Raw genomic sequence first — 18112 nt, 5'->3', positions numbered from 1 at the left:
GGCACTGATTTTCTTGTAGTAAATCCATGTGGTGCACAAGTAGGTCTGTCTGGTCTTACAGTCTCTGGATGGAACTGCTCCTTTCTGGGGGTCCTTCTGTTCTCATGCTGTTATCCTGCCACCGAGAGTCCTTAAACACTGCATAACAATGGTCCAAAGTATGTATGAAAACATCTGGTGGAATACATGACATGTTGATAGACAATCACCCTCATCTTTTTAAGGTTTGCCCAGTTTTTTAAGGTAATTTAACACTGAAGACTGCACAATCCTGGAGATATATATATATATATATATATATATATATATATATATATATATATATATATATATATATATATATATATATATTTAATGACTGTTTAATGTGTTCACAAAATTATGTTCCTCTGTTTTCAGACTTGTGCCTTTTACCACATCTCCCCTTTTGTCTCTGATGGGCCACAAACAAAGGTGTTGTTTAAGATTCTTATTTTGCTTTGAAGCAAATAATGATTTTACACTAACTCATAAAACAGCATTTAAGGTACCATCTAATACATTCAATCTATGTTTAATGTCTACATGTTGTTGTGAAAATACTTGCATTTTGAATGTCTGAATGCTTAAAGTCTAAACGGTGTCAAGTTTTCCACACTTTTTTCAGGACAAAGTTAATAAGCTATATTGACATTTCCCCAGAGTTGTCAAGTCTAACTCCTTTTCTCCTCAAGGACCCACACTAGCTCCTCATGAGATGCTAAATAGCATTACTATGTCTGATCCCCATCATAATAATCAAGTCCATCATAACTTTATTATTATTATTATTATTATTATTATTATTATTATTAACCTTTATTTAACCAGGATACTTCTTATTGAAATCTCTCTTACAAGGGAGTTCTGGCCAAGACAGGCAGCAACACAACTGACAGGGTTACAGAGATATATATCTTCAGATATATAGCCAAGAAAAACAACACTATCATCAGCATTCAAGCCAAACAGAGATACTAAAAATCAGTGAAAACAACTACACCTAAATGTGCTTGCCTCCAAATCTTTAAAAATGAAACTCTTCCAAGGAGACCAGCTGCTGGAGATTAAAGCAATTTTTAAACTGATTCCAGGAAGCAAGTACAGCATACTTAAACACCCCCTTCCTCAGCTTAGTACAGACTGATAGCATGAAAACCTCCTGAGAGCGAAGACTGTGACCTCCCCTAATGTTCTATTTTCTGAAAAATGTAGATCTGTAAATAAAATGGAAGCAGTCCAAGAATAGCCTTTGATATAAAAACATTCCTATGTTTTAGCCGACGGATGGATGACACTGACCATCTACCTCGAAAAGAAAAAGAGAAATGGTGAGTAAGAGCTCTACAATTTCAAGACTTGTTTCTAAAGTAAAAATTGATTTTCAACTTCTTTTTTTTTTTTTACAGTTTGTTGAATGTGGGGCTTAAAAGAGAGATAATCATGAATTATCATCCCTAAGAACTTGTACTGAGTTATCTTGAAGCCATGAAAAGTGGTACTAGAAGGAAGGTTTAGTCTATTTATTTTTTCTTTAGAAAACATCAGGAACTTTGTATTATCAACATTCAAAATGAGTTTCAAGTCACACGATTTACATTCAGTTTACCCGTGCCACATTACATTTACATTTACGACATTTGACAGAAGCTCTTATCCAGAGTAACTTACAAAAGTGCTTTGTTATTTACTCATAGAATGTATCATAGCCTGTACAGTTGGCTAGAGTTCAAGATACCATTGAACTAGACTAGTATTGAAATACAGGAATCATTGCTGATGCCTAGAAATGCAAAATGCCTATAAGCTCTATCTCAGACAATGATAAGTGCAATAACAAACAATATCAAAGCATACATGCTAGAGTTTTGGTTACCAAACTGGTGCAGGATCAGTGGTCATTCCAAATATTCCAAAAATAGATAAGTCTTCAGAATGTGTTTGAAGACTGCAAGGGACTGTGCTGCCCAGACCAGACAGACAGAGCAAGTTTGTTCCACCATCTGGGGGCCAGGACAGAGAATAGTTTTGATGCTTGTCTACCATGAGACTTGAAGCATGGTGTTTCAAGCAGAGCCATACCTGAGGCTCGAATTACTCAAGGTATAGATCAGGCTAGTCCATTTTTGGCTTTGTACATGAATATCAGTGTGTGCACTTTGGAAGGTTGAAGACCACTCATGCTGCTGCATTCTGAACCTTACATTTTTCAGCATTAAAAAATATTTAGAGCTAACAAAGACAATATATCACAGTGTCATTGAGATAAAGGTAGAATTTTGTCATTGAGATAGGCCTATAGTCTAAAATGGTTGATTCTCCACCTTTCACCAGGGAAAGAACAAAAGCAAATATTAAAAAGATATGTAAATATTTTGACCAATAGGGTTAATACATAAAATAAATATAAGTGGACCCAAGCCCAATCCTTGGGGTACGCCCTTAGATAGGTGTTGGTATAATATCAGCTGCTAGCCTAAGAAAGTAAGGCTCCAAGTCATCAGGACCTGCTGATTTTCTTGTATATAAAAGTGGAGGGCTTTGTGCACCTCAATCACAGTAACCAGATTAAAACTAAAGGTAGCATGATTGTAAGAACCAACAATAAGAGATCTCTCATGATTGATTTTGTAAGAATTGAACAAAGAACTGGAGGTAATAAAATGTTAAAACAATTAAGCATTTCTACCTTCTGAGTAATTTTATTAGATTCCTTAACAGTATATGAAGGAAGCCCTACTATTTTTATTTCCATGTTATAAATTTAATACTCTTCAAACATTTCCAGGGATTGATCACATGGACTCGGGTGGGAGTGTGCTTGGTGCCCTTGTTGCTGTCGCTTCTCGCCAGATCTTTTATTTTTTGCTGCTATGTTTTTCTTTCACGGATCATAATTTGATTACATTTTTTTTTTGGTTTATGTTCTGTGTGGGTGCATCTCAACCTTACCTGCATTCTTACTGCGAGCCCTCTCCCTACTAACCTTCACTTTGGCTGCTTCTTTTTTGGGTTAGTTTTTAAATGCTCTTTAAAGTTGTTGGCTGCCAGCACTTGGATATGTTTGGTTGCAATGTGTGTTCTTGCTGTTCTTGGGCTGGTTGTTGATTGGTATAGCAGGATGTCTAACGTAGTATGGTAAATAGGTCCGAGTCGACTGGCCAGGGCTTTTTCTACCGATGTGGACTGGTTCTCTGTCAATAAATATCTGCCATGATCTTTTCTGGTTGTATGCAGTGTCTTTTTTTCTATTTTTTGCATTCTATTTGGTGGCTGGCCTACCTGCCTATCACTACTGGGCTATGCTGCTCCAATACATGCCATTACAACTCCGCAGCTTCTGTTCCTGCTATCGCCTGGACTCTTCCACCTACATGCTACTTGGCATTACTTGCTGTAGCCATAATTATTTGGCTAAGCCCAGAGTCCAGGAAAAGGTGGTGGTCTGGCTGCTGTCTATAACAACACTCTTAATGTCTCTGCCTGTACCTTTCATGAGGTCTCCTCATTTGAATATTTGGTGTTGAAGCTAACTGTTTCCTTACCAGTACTGTTTTTGTTAATCTACCAGCCTCCCAGTACATCTTCAGACTTTCTGTCAGAATTCAATGAACTTGCTACTCTGGCCAGTGCAATGTGTTCAGCGATGGTTGTGCTAGGGGACTTTAATATCCATGTTGACACTGATTGTTCATTTTCAGTTGAATTCCTATCTGTGCTTGACTATTTTTCTCTGACTCAACATGTTGATTTTCCAACCCACTCTCATGGTCGCACATTAGAGTGAATCTGCTCTTCTGGTTTAGATATTACTTCTCTTGGTGGATCGTTACTTGGCATCTCTGATGATAAACTTATTGAACCCACTGTTAGCATCTCAGTCACTCGGCCATGCACTTAATCTCTCATCTCTTTCCGTAATATCAAAGCTGTTGACCCTCTCACTTTCTCTGCTCACCTCTACTTCTCTCCCCTGATGTCAGTTTCAAAACTGTCCTTTTCTCATGATATTTTCTCTGTATATAACATTTCCATGAAAAGGTAGCACCTGTGAAGTCCAGGCAGGTTCCCTGTGGTTGTTCTGCTCCACCCTGAAAACCAAAGGTCGGCACCTTAAGCGCCTCTATAAGAGAACTTGTCTCACTGGTCATAAAGTAGCCTATTCCGACCATATGCTTAATTATAGGTCAGCTCTAAATACTGCCCGCTCACACTTTACTTCCTCTGTTATCAATAGTCCCGGACATAAGCCCCAAACTCTCTTTTTCACTATTAATAAGCTCCTCCAGCCTCCATTTTTCTTTCCATCTGGAATTATTGAACAATGTGAAGGTTTCCTTAGATTCTTTAATTTAAAAATAACCAAAATAAACCAGTTTTTCCCCCTGCTCTCCCTACATCCGATTATGGGGACAACCTTCTCACCTCTGCCGCTGAGCAATCTTCTGCCTTCTCGCTCACCCAACCTTCCCTAATGTCTGAGATTACCTTAGGTTATGTTCCTTCACCTCTCAAAACCTCAGCTCTCACTCCCATTCTTAAAAAACCTGGACTAAATGCTGCACTTCTTGATAATTACCAGCCCTTTTCCAATCTCCCCTTTCTGGCCAAGGTTTTAGAAATAGTTGTAGCTTCTCAACTGCAGTCTTTCTTAAATACACCGGCTCTATTTGAAACTTTTCAATCTGGTTTCTGTCCCATGGACAGCACTGAGACAGCCCTCTTACATGTTCTAAATGATCTTCTCTCTGCTGATTCTGGTGAGCTGAGTATTCTCCTCCTTCTAGATTTAAATGCCGTATTTAATACAATTAACCATAACATGCTCATTGCCTACCTCTCAACCATTGGCATTACTAACTTGGTTCTTGAATGGTTCTCTTTCTATATTTCTAATAGAACACATTATGTTGTTTTATGTTGTTTTAGGTAAACTGCTACCATCACTCAAGGTGTTCCCCAGGGATCTGTCATTGACCCTCTACTTTTCATTATCTATATGATACCCCTTGGTCAGATTCTCCACAGGCATGGTGCTTCATTTCCACTGTTATGCAGATGACACTAACATCTATATTAACACCAAGGCTAACACTACCCTACCACCTCCTGTTTTATTATCCTGTATCCAAGATCTCAAGCAGTGGATGAGCATAAACCTCTTAAAACACAATTCTGATAAAATGGAATTTCTACTTATTGGCCTGAAGTCCAAAATATAAAAATTCTCCAATCTTAAATTAAATCTGGATGGTATGTTGATCAGTTCCTCATCCACGGTTAGGATCCTTGGCATACTCTTTGACTCCTCTCTCTCTCTTTTGAACCCCATGTCAAGTCTCTGGTCAAAAGATTTTTCAGCTCCTTAATATTGCTAGGATTAGGCCCATGCTCTCCACACACGATGCTGGGACCTTGGTTCACGCCTTCATCACCTCCCATCTTGATTACTGTAATTCTCTCCTCATTGGCATCCCTAACAAAACCATCCGCTCCAATATGTCCAAAACTCAGCAGCAAGAATCCTCCTTCATATAAGGAAATCAGTCCACATCACTCCTAGTCTACATCAGCTACACTGGCTCCCCATCCCTGAACACATTCAGTTCAAAATCCTCCTTCTTACATACAAAGCTCTGCACGGTCTTGCACCTCCCTATCTAGCTCAATTCTTACACCCGTACACTTTGTTCCTCTAACGCAGATCTCCTCTCCATCCCCAAGTTTAGAATGGTGTCTGTAGTAGGCAGATCCTTTAGTGTCATGGCCCCAAAACTATGGAACATTTGAACTTAGTCTCTCCATCTCTGCTCCACACTCTCCTCCTTCAAATCTCAACTTAAAACAAATCTCTTTTCCCAACACTTTTCATAACCTATTTTCTTATCCATATTTGTTAATTATTGTGTTTTGTCAATTTGTGTCAATTTTATTTCCTTATTATTCTTTTTCATTTATTATTATTTTTCCCCCACTATCATTGTAAAGTGACCCTGTGTCTGTGAAAGGCACTATATAAATGGAATAATATCAATGTTCTCACATTCAAAGTCAAACAGATCATGAAGAATGCTTGTTCCATAAAACTTTTAAAATGTCATGCTTTAGAATAATGCATGGCATGGTTTTGGGAATTTTTGTGTCTCTAACCATAGCAATAATGCAGTGGTCACTGATATCATTAACAAATACTGAAGCAAACATGTATTTATGGGGATCATTTGTTAGTTTTAGATCAATTGATTAATGATTTTTCAGGACATTTTAGATTAGGTCTTGTAGGACTATCAACAATCTGAAAGAGATTTAGGGAGTCACATTATTGAATATTAAGTTATTTATCTGCATTTAGTAGTTTATATTAAAATAGTCTGGTTTGTAAGCGGGTCCTAAGATTTCATCCTTCTGTATCAATTGATGTTCTGTGATGTCTCATGTAAACAGGAAATCAAGCCAGTGAGGCTGTAATTTACAAGCTGTAAATTCAAGGATTAAAAATCAGGTCCAGCCAGGATCTTAAACCAGGATTACAATTTAAAGATGCCAGCATCTCAGCCAAAGAAAGAAAAAAAGCATTTTTCTTTATTGTGAATAGTTTTGGGTCCATCAAAGAGGCAACAACACATCTGCTTTGAGAGGTGTATGTCTAAGTGGTCCAGACAAGCAGATCAATCCAGATCCTCCAGAGTCACTGAAACTATGTCCACTCTGAATAATCCAAAACAGGAATTAGTAAAGATGAATGATTTCAGGAGGCACACAAAGCACTGTCCATTTTCTGCAAGCGGGACTAACCAGCTTTGTAATGAACTGATTACTAATTTTACTGCATCAGCACAATGAATTAAAATACTGTGATGGATACAAAATGGTGATAGTGTACAAACAACACACAATCAAATGTTGTTGTTTTTTTTTCGAAGACAACAAATAGCATTCAACAATAACATTAATGTGGATGTGTATCTTTCTTCCATTGGCATATCAGGAACAATATTAGACTAATATATTCCTACCTAACAGGCAACATTTCCCTATCGGTAAACACAGATCGCCCCCTGCACCTGTTGTTCAAAAGGTTTCCTGAAGGATCTGGACTTGTACTACTTCTCTTCATTATTTTATAACACTGAATAAGTCAGGTCAGAATTCCCATTGCTACAGGCACTATATAAATGAGGCTTACAACCACTTCTAAATATCCTACTGTGAAGTTCAATTCCGCCCTCACTTCTGAGGCCTACATTAGAGACACATCAGGAACACGTTATGTGTAATAATGTATGTGACAGTTTGTCATTAACTCACGCTGCTTTTTTCATCTTTGTAATGTGACACTCTGGCCATTACGCGTACTGAGTGATGCCAAAACTCTGGTTCATGCCTTAATTTTTCCCCCCACATTGATTATTGTAACTCTTTTTATGGTCTCCCTACCAAACACATAAACAAACTACAGTTTATCCAAAATTATTATTATTATTATTATTATATCTATGAGTAACCATGCCATGTTGTCCCAGCTCAACAAAACTTCAATCATATATACTGAACAAAAACTTTCACAACAGTGAAAGACTCTTTAATAAGGGCTGGTGTTATAGATGACTTAGCTAGATTAGGTTCTTACCTGTTTTACCTGTTATTGTGTGGTGTGTGTGTAGCAGTGAAGTGAGAATTGGCAACTCTCTGAATGAGTCTGAGAGTCAACATGTGGCCAACAGGAGAGCAACTGTTCAACAGTGTCTTCAGGAGCACAATATATTCTGCAGTGTGGTAAATCAGACTCTTAAATATATTCCTCAGTTTTATACAATATACTACTGTTCTGTGCTACACTATTATGATTTTGCTACATATATTTAAGCATATTGCCATCTTTATTCAAACCAACATAATAGAAGTTAAATATAAGCATCTATAAATAAATATAAAACATGATTAGTGGTTTTGCAGGGACACACATGGGGACTGTTAAGATTTAAGATAAGTGTGGGCGGGATATGTCTGTAGCCCATGCAGCTCATAGGGTGTCCACACTGGAGCGCCGACCAATGACATTATGACATTTTCCTCAGATCTGTACAATATCTGTACATATCTCATAACACTGACCATCAGTTTTCCATCTGTGAATGTACCTGGTCTTCAAGAAACCTGTGCTACAAAGACTGTGTGAAGCTCATGGGCTTACAGGGGGTCTCCCAGATGTGTGGTGGGTTTAGGGTGTGTGTTTCAATGACTGCAGGATGAGGTGCCCAACATTGCTCTGGCGGCCACTGGTGGTGGGGAGAGAGCTATGATTGGACTGCTGGGATCACTGAGCCAGCTGAGTGAAGAGAGACTGCTGGACTGCATCATGTATCTCGGTGGCGACTCTGGATCTACGTGGTACTCATACTGAATATATAGCTATTCTAACTTTTTAATTATGTCCACACATAGAGCAGCACCTCACATGCTCATCCTGAATATGGCACATCATTAATTTTTTATAAAAAAAATCACATACACAAAATGCACATACACAAATATGAATTAAATGTAGACATTCAACAAAAAAAACCAAATCAATTCAGTAACATCTCTTTTCTTGATGGGGGTATCCAAATATATGAGAATTCCAGACATTTATTTTTTAATGTAAACATTGTGTTTCTCTCTGACCTCTGAAGGTGCATGGCATCAGTGTACAAAGAACCAGACTGGTCCAACCAAATGGAGACAGTCAAACAAAACATCATCAAAAGGCTCAATCAAGGCAAAATCACCTGCTCTGAACAATACAAAATGCTAGCAAAAATGTGTGAAAAGGACAACTTCAATGTAACCGATATCTGGGCAATATTCATTGTGTCTGATATAGTGAAAGAGGTAAGAACAGTGTCCACAGAGCCAGTAGTCAGAACACATTTTTCATATTTTATTTTTACAGACTACATTTTTAAGAGATAATTTATTCTTGACATAGTGTAGTTTCTGGTAAAAACCCACCAAAATAAAATTTAATGTGCAATACTTAGTACACTTTCTAAATTGTATTATTTAAATTTGTACTATATTTAAAGTAGGTATTTACCTGGAAACAAATACCACAAGGATATGATGACTGGTCACTGTTAAACATTACATGTCAGTGAGTAACTAAATGTAACGGCCCGAGTACAGAACGGCGAGGGGCAGGAACGCGCAGGCTCCAGTGACGTGGATAAACATTTATTACCATACAAACACAATGGCACTCAAACGTATTACAAACAAAGAACATGAAATGGTTAACATTAAACAGACACGATAAACAAGAATACATCTTACATTAACATGTTACATTCACACATTATGCCAACAGCCGACAACACTGCAAACAATGACAAGAGTTTAAATACACAAAAGACTAACACAATACAGGTGTGTGCAGGTGTGGCTACGAACATGACCCTCCCACTGCACGCGGCGGGCCAAACCACGTGCTCACGGAAGACGAGCGTTCTGTGACAAAACCCCCTCCCAAGGGTGCACGGCTCCCGACGCGTCCGTCCAATGAACGCGAATCCCCGGGTGCCTTGTACAAGTAAAACACAAAAAGGCAATGCTGGGTGCCCACCCATAACCAGGCGGACCAGGTGCCGTCAGCAAAGGAGACCTTGCAGCGCGAGGGAGAAAGGCAGCATCCCTGCCTCCCTCAGGATAATCCAGTACGCTCCTAACAACGTTGAGTCTGCAAACACATAATAGCGCCCACACACAAACATAAGGCGCTGTGACATGGTGCCCCTCGGTCCTCCTCAGGCCTCCCCCAAGAAATTCCTGGGAGTGTTCCCCTCCGCTTCCGGAGAAGACCCGAACAGCGGTTGCAGTCCTCTCCCAAAAGTCCTGGGATCCAGGCAGCAGTGCGGGGGATGCCTACGCACCTCCCGCTAGGAAGTCCATTTTTAGCTGCAGGGTCTCCCTTGCTGGAGGCACCTGGCCTGCCTGGTACTGGGTGGGCACTGCTCTGCTGTGTTTGTGTTTATGTGTACATGACACCCAGAGGTTCGCGTTCATTGGACGGACGCGTTGGGAACCACGCCCCTTGGAAGGGAGTTCTGTCACGGAACGCTTACCTCCCGCGACTCACGGGGTTTGGCCCGCCACGTGACTTGGGAGGATATTTGTTTGTGGCCACGCCTGCACACACCTGCACCTTGTCTTGTCTGTGTATTTAAACCTGTGTCTATGTGTGCAGTGCATTGGTCATTGTTAGTGTAGTGTAACTATATGTATCAAGTCTTATCTGTTTGTTTAATATCATGTTAAATGTTAAAAGTCGTTAGTGTTTAGTGTGCTCATGGTCATTGTTTGTGTTTTCACGTGAGTGCCACATTTGTCCTTTATGCTGTGATTGAATAAATGTTCGTCCATGTCGAGGAAGTCTGTGCGTCCTGTCCCACGCCCTTCGGCACTCAGGCTACCATGTTACATTAAAATGTCAAGAGTAAACTAAAATGATATAGAAACAACACCACATGGTGTTAAGAGTCATGGGCAGAGTTGAGAGCTATTATTACTATTATTATTATTATTATTATTATTATTATTATTATTATTATTATATACAGATTGCACATACATTTTTGTCCATCAGATATTTTGTGAAATATACACTTCTGAAGTCTGAATTTTCATTTTAAACATATTTACAATATTACATTTACCATAAATGATTCTTTATTACATGTAATCAAAAATCATGGTAGATTTATTATCATTTACTTAATTAAATATGTATACACAAAAACTGCAGTCTGTAATCCCTTTGCAGATTGATGATCATGTACTCACAGAACAGAGGGGACAGAACACCAACAACCCATATCCCATCTATACAGTGATTGACAAGAAGTGCAAACATAATACACTGAATAGAGGTATTTTTTGCACTTGTGTGTGTGTGTGTGTGTGTGTGTGTGTGTGTGTGTGTGTGAGTGAATATGTGCACGAGTATGATAGTATGAAATGTTTATAGACACTTTATATATGCTCTGTTTATAGACACTTGGTTTGAGATTACTCCACATGAGTGCGGCTACTCCCAGACTGGAGCCTTTGTGGATTCCAAATCTTTTGGAAGTCAGTTTGAGAAAGGGGCAAAAACTAAGGAACAGCCTGAGATTGACATGATGTACCTACAAGGTAATACCTGAAAAAGGGGGCGGGGTTTAGCCTTCACGGCCCTATGCTTTTTATGACTTTGGTCATTTGGTCTTTGAATCCTCAAGACCAAATGAAGCCCTCCAAACATACCTGCTGCACTTTCCTCTGTGGAGTGAGATTTATACCAAAACACTTTGTGTATAAACCTTCAAAATTCCTAGAATGAAGGTGATATTTTTTCTATAATTGTTATTTATAAAAACATATATTCTTTATAGTTTGATATAAAGACTCTACAGAAGAAACTCGCTGACTGTCAGATTTACCACCTGACTTACCTTGCTGAGTGGTACACCATGTCTGTTAATACTTAGGAATTAGGATTAGGAATTCATGATGTTTCTTCCCCTTAAAGCATTATAGCTGCTCTTCTTTTGACCAGTTTTTAGCTAGTAGAAGAACCTTATACACATCTCACGACTGCATTGTGCCAGGCACAGAGCATTGTTATAGGTTGATTGGGATTATCACAGTTACTGTTGTAAAATACACACCATAAAAACTGTTCAATCAGGATGTGATGTAGCCATGTGATTTTATGTCTTTAGTTTCAGTGGTAAATATGTCAGTGTAAATACTAACCTGGACTAAATGCAAGACTCCTTCACCAGACTCCTCCGTCACTTAACCAGACTCCCCCTACACTTAAACAATGCATGGGAGCCTGGCTTTCTCTGTGCTAAATCTTCTGAATTTATTTCTGTTAATTACTTTTTTATTTTTGCAGGTCTGTGTGGTAGTGCACTAGCTGATGTGGAAGAGATAAGAAACCGGATACGTAAACAAATACTACACTTTTTCACACGTATGGAAAAGTGCCTGATATCAAAAATATAAATAAGTGTTCAATTCTCAAAACTCAAGAAAACTAACTGTAAAAAAAAGTCAATGTGACTCTGTTTCTATTAGTGATTAGCAATATTAGCAATCCAGAACAAACTTTTAAAGTTTTGTCTTTTTTTTCATTTCCTGTCTATCAGAGATGAAATCCACTTTCACCACTTTACAAGGACCACATATGGAGGAAGGTTACCAGGTGTTGTGCAACCTTCTGGAGATGAATATCAGTTTCCACAAAGGAAATGACCCTTCAATTTATGTAACCAACATGAATGAACTACTGGAAGGTTTTGTTCACCTAAATATTCCATAATATAAAGAACAGTACATGCATTATTTAAACTCTTAATATTTGAAATAATAAATAAGTACTTTAATGGGAATCCAGTTTTTCTACTGACACAATATTCAGAATAGCTGTTTCCTTTATAATAAGGTATTATTATTTCTTCATTATTATAGTATCGGTTTAAAGGAGCATTTAAAAATGCTACAAAAACGTTTTTCTCTTTAGGAAAGCATGATAAAGATGGACAAAAGGTCAAAATTGAGGATTCAATCACAGAAGAGACCGTAAAGAAGCACACCCTGAGTGTCTGTCATTCTTTCTTTGACTGGTTCCCAGAGCTGAAGGGTGAGTAGTGGCTCAGAGATGTGTGTTACTGATGGATTTTCAGAACAATGACCCTGTCATTTTAGTGAGCTATTGTTTATACAGGTTTGAAGAAGCAGGACATGACAAACAGATCTAGAACCTTGGATCAGCCAGTGACTTCTGCTGGTATTGTATTTCTTCTACATGTACATGGCAGGAAGTGCAGCTAAAACACATATCTTGCTTTTATTTAACATTCAGTTAGCATGTGTCATGATTAAGTAGGACATTAATTAAGCCATCCATTAGTCATCATTAAGTAGGACACTAATGAAACATTCCATTAGTCATCATTAAGAAGGACATTAATTAAACCAGGCACTGGTCATTATTAAGAAGGACATTAATTAAACTAGCCATTAGTCATCATTAAGTAGGACACTAAGTAAACCAATTATTACTCATCAGCAACTGACATGGTACTATAGATTTATTAAACATGGATCATGTCAGTTCAAAACAAAATGGTGGCAGCTCTGTCCAGATGTGATGTGGGTTATAGGGTCTTGTCCCCCAAGAGGTAAATCATTAGGACTTGTCCTGGAGTGATTCTATACATTCTAAAAGTTTTTTTCCCCCTAGTTTCCAGTGGTAATCTCTATTAAAACTGGTAATCGATTCCTTTTGAAAGCCAGAAGTGAATTAATCTGTTTATTTTACCTTGTCAGATTTTTGGAAAGTCATTGTTAAGTGCATAGAGAAAGTTTCTCAGTGGGACTGGGGAACAAAATACAACTTTCTCTACAAGATGAAAGGTAGGAAATAAAAATCTCAGAGTATTCTATTTTGGTTATGAAACCAATTCAGTTTTGTTTCTATATGGTGGAATATAATGTTTCTTATTGTATGATTAATGAAAAGTTTCAGTGGTTAGCATGTATCTTTATGTACTTACAGTCAACACCTGTCCTTATGTTCACCTGTGTCTCACCTTCCCCTAAACTTTCTGTATTTTTGTTTTCCTACCTTGGTTCATCAGTCATTGTATTTTAGTTTTTGATACCTTCCTAGTTTGATTGTCTATTTTTGCTCGTTTCTCTTCCGTTGTTTAGTCTGTATCTGTCTTTATGTTATCAGGTTTCATTTCTTTTAGTACTATCTTACTGACTATCAATCACATTAATGACAATAATACTGCATTACATATCAGAAACACTTCTTCATTGGTTAGTCTGTTCCTTCCTTTATGTAATCTGGTTATGTGATTACCCTTCAGAAACACTTCTCTATTGGTTAGTCTGTGTATGTTTATGCAGTCTGGTTATGTGATTACCCTTCAGAAACACTTCTCTATTGGTTAGTCTGTGTATGTTTATGCAGTCTGGTTATGTGATTACCCTTCAGAAACACTTCTCTATTGTTTAGTCTGTGTATGTTTATGCAGTCTGGTTATGTGATTACCCTTCAGAAACACTTCTCTATTGGTTAGTCTGTGTATGTTTATGCAGTCTGGTTATGTGATTACCCTTCAGAAACACTTCTCTATTGGTTAGTCTGTGTATGTTTATGCAGTCTGGTTATGTGATTACCCTTCAGAAACACTTCTCTATTGTTTAGTCTGTGTATGTTTATGCAGTCTGGTTATGTGATTACCCTTCAGAAACACTTCTCTATTGTTTAGTCTGTGTATGTTTATGCAGTCTGGTTATGTGATTACCCTTCAGAAACACTTCTCTATTGGTTAGTCTGTGTATGTTTATGCAGTCTGGTTATGTGATTACCCTTCAGAAACACTTCTCTATTGGTTAGTCTGTGTATGTTTATGCAGTCTGGTTATGTGATTACCCTTCAGAAACACTTCTCTATTGTTTAGTCTGTGTATGTTTATGCAGTCTGGTTATGTGATTACCCTTCAGAAACACTTCTCTATTGGTTAGTCTGTGTATGTTTATGCAGTCTGGTTATGTGATTACCCTTCAGAAACACTTCTCTATTGGTTAGTCTGTGTATGTTTATGCAGTCTGGTAATGTGATTACCCTTCAGAAACTTTGCTAATTCCAGCACTTGGATCCTGCCCCACTTTCCTTTGTGTCCTAATTTATAATGAGTGATAAACATTTAATGACCTACTGCTAATTTAAATTTCATCAATATAGTGTTTGTTGTTACATCATGATTAACAATTTTTAGACTACCAGCAGCAATATATACACAAAATAGAATCCACGTCTTCTTTCCAGACTTTGAACTAATACAAAAGTGGGTTTTTTTGAATGGTAAAACCTCAGTTGACTGCAATTAATCTGACTGTTTCACTGTTTGACAGCCTCTCTATTGAGAGTCCACAGTACGTCTGCCTCAGTTAGTAACTCGCATTTTGTGATGTTCTCCATTGGTTCACCTATGGAGTTATTTTAATCTTTCATCTGAGAGATCTTAATTTAAGATTCATCCAACCACTTTAGTAATGCATCCACATTGATTTGTAGTCCAACATTGCTACCATTGCTCTCTGTCATATCTACTTGAGACTCACCATCACCTTACTGACTTGTTTTATTTTCTCCAATTACTTCAACCATTGTTGCATAGTAGCCAATAAACATAACTCCTTAACTCTATTAGTAATCACATTAGCGCAAATTACAACAGGCTCTGCTAGTTTAGTTTGTTTCCCACTAGCAATGCTAACTTTCTTGGTATCCTGCTTGGCCACACTTGTTTTAGAATTATTAGATGGTGCCATCGGTTCTCAAGCACTTCATAATTTGAAGTGGCAATGTAAAACCCAAGTCTGATATCTGCTTTATAAAAGTTTAAATGATAAATTTTGTGGTTATTGGGTAGACTTTTCAGATCTGTTTCTAGCCTTCCCTCTGGCCTAAGAGTCTTATATTAGTCTTACATGAATATTCACATTTCTTATTTTCTAGTGTCTAACGTGTTCTTTCTAAACATGGCATCACATTTATTTATTGTCCTATCCAATTTATTTATTGCTCTAGACAATTCATTGTTCTAGACACATACTCACCCACACATACACACTTTGGACATTCTAACAACATTCTAAACATCCTAGAAAACTTTAATTCCTAATGCAAGAGAAGCAATAGAAAAGGAAATTGTACAAAATACCTGAACAACTAATGAAATCTTATATAATGAGTATTGTTTGTCTTTCATTAACAGTTGATGATGTTCACCCCAGCGTCCTTAAGTCAGAGAAAAGACACTATGAGGACACTGGTCTGTTAATCAACTCACCCTATTTATCCATACTGCGAAAGGAAAGAAACGTTGACCTCATCATTTCCCTTGATTTTAATTCTGGAGTTCAATTTGAGGTAACACAACACAAACAGGCACATACACACACATAACCTGTAATAACAAAGATTCCCAACACTCAAGAAAACTCTTCTTGGCTAACTATGGGTCTGGGTACAACTGTTTTTCTTACAATAATTGGACTAGTGTGAGTTTACCACGCTGTGATGAACTGGTGTCCTGTTCTGGGTCGAATCCTGCCTTGTGATGTTCTACTGCTCTGTTCTGGGTCAGTTCCTGTCCTCTGCTGCTGAGTCCCCCCCACACCTGAACTGGAATAAGTGGTTTAGAAGATTAATCAACATCTCCAATGTAGCTCATTTTGAAGTATTTAAGAAGCAGTTTAGTTACAGAGACAGAAAAATTTGATTTTCATGCAAGACTTCTTCCTCGTTTAACTTACTGGCTGACCAGCTGGCCAAGCTAATAGCACAACTGTACAGAAATTTGCAAACAGACCTTAGAAATGTTAGATAGAAAACACTAAATCTATCATCCCTGCACGATTCTTGCCAAATACAATCCCACAAGCTGGAAAGAATAATAGATTTTACCAATGCTTGTGTCGTCTTTAAGATTGTAGAGTTTAAGTTGTGAGGGTTCATCAAATCTTCCTTGAGAGGCAGTTTTGTTGTTCCATTTAGGAATATATATATATTGTCAGTCAGCTTTCTCAAATTACACAAATGCTTTGCCAGCAGAGGTTCATAGTTCTCTACATCTTACCCAGCATGTCTCCATTAGCTTTCTATTTATGTACTTTCTGTTTATATTCCTTCCACTGCATGTGACCATGCCCCCCTGATAGCAGTGTCCCTCGCTTCACCTGTTAGTAGTTGCTTAGTTCCAATCATTGCATATATAAATACCCCTTTGTTAGCACTAGTCTTGTTTGCTTATTGTTTGTGGATACCTTTGTCACCTCTTTTGTGACTGCTGTTGTGAATTTATGAATGCCTTTGTAGATGTGCCTTTCTATTGCCGTTTGTGTGTATGTTGTGTATTTGAATGTGTCTTGCGTGTTTGCCTCAGGGACTGCAGCTAATAATAAGACAGCTGAATATTGCTGGTGCATTTGCTTTACAATGATGAATGTGGACTGTCCCTGATAAAAATGAAATCAAACAAAAAAAACTGATTGTGACCAAATCTTGTTTGTTACTTTGACAAGACTAATTCATGCTATATAAATTGCGATTCCAGACTATTGAGAGCCTACTGAAATCCCACTGATGTCCACATGAGTCATGTGAGCTAATTCACCAGCACTTATATAGCTGGCTAGTCATGTGATGACAATATTTTAGTGTTTTATAATAGTGTAGTAGGCAATGTGTTCTAGCAAGCATAATGTAATCACCTTTTGTGGGTGAGCATTTGTAAATGGCATGTGAATGCATATTCAGAGATCTTTGCATTCTTTGAGGCAAATGTGTAGGAATTTATTTAAGAATAAATATATAAAGCAATATCACAAACTTCTTTTAACTGTGCTTAATTTTTTTATGGTTTAAATGATACCTTTTATTGTAGTCATGCACACATGCACACACAGCTAATTAAGAGCATTCCCTCTTATAGACAGTGGATCAAGCTGCTCAAATGTGTAAAGATCTTCAGATTCCGTTCCCTACAGTTGAACACCCAGAGAATATTGAAGAACCAGAGGACTTCTATGTGTTTAAGGACAACCCCAATGCTCCAGTTGTGATTCACATGCCTCTTTTTAATGCTATGAACTGTAAAGGTAACTATAATATACAGTAAACAAACATTCAGAAGTGTAACTAGCTTCACTGTGCATGCAAGATACGAGCACAAACCACATCTTCCTCAAACCCTGAAATGAAGTAACAAAGAGAGCAGTGTTATACATGATCAATGTCTGTTTCCTCAGGTGAAGTTAAGATGTGCGAAACCAAATACACGACCTTTCAGTTGGCTTACAGTGATGAAATGATCAGTAATCTTTTGGAGAAAGCTGGTTTAAATATCAAAAACACAAAGGAGAAACTCCTGAAGGAGATTGAAGAAGTCATTCAAAGAAAGAAGAATTAGACAAGAAACCCATGACCAGGTTGAACATGATTTTGAAGAATGTGAAAGTAGATACAATTGTAAATGGATATTCAACA

The 18112-nt window shown here is 37.8% G+C and overlaps 1 protein-coding gene across 1 annotated transcript in view; it reads left to right on the top strand.

Moving 5' to 3' along the window:
• The first annotated feature begins 1305 nt into the window (after nt 1-1305).
• LOC113589461 (cytosolic phospholipase A2 gamma-like) overlaps nt 1306-18112 on the top strand; it is a 38169-nt gene continuing 21362 nt past the window's right edge. The window contains exons 1-12 of the mRNA XM_027029143.2: nt 1306-1349; nt 7683-7794; nt 8267-8409; nt 8694-8892; nt 10820-10925; nt 11050-11190; nt 11939-11989; nt 12192-12338; nt 12566-12685; nt 13375-13461; nt 15840-15994; nt 17559-17724. Coding sequence (XP_026884944.2) covers nt 1306-1349; nt 7683-7794; nt 8267-8409; nt 8694-8892; nt 10820-10925; nt 11050-11190; nt 11939-11989; nt 12192-12338; nt 12566-12685; nt 13375-13461; nt 15840-15994; nt 17559-17724 — 1471 coding nt within the window. The remainder of the gene's footprint in view (nt 1350-7682; nt 7795-8266; nt 8410-8693; nt 8893-10819; nt 10926-11049; nt 11191-11938; nt 11990-12191; nt 12339-12565; nt 12686-13374; nt 13462-15839; nt 15995-17558; nt 17725-18112) is intronic.

This window comes from Electrophorus electricus, chromosome 4 (genome assembly GCF_013358815.1).
Source record: "Electrophorus electricus isolate fEleEle1 chromosome 4, fEleEle1.pri, whole genome shotgun sequence".
Lineage (NCBI taxonomy): Eukaryota > Metazoa > Chordata > Actinopteri > Gymnotiformes > Gymnotidae > Electrophorus > Electrophorus electricus.
Note: the sequence above shows the minus strand (reverse complement) of the source record. Positions and strands in the feature narration are given on the sequence as shown.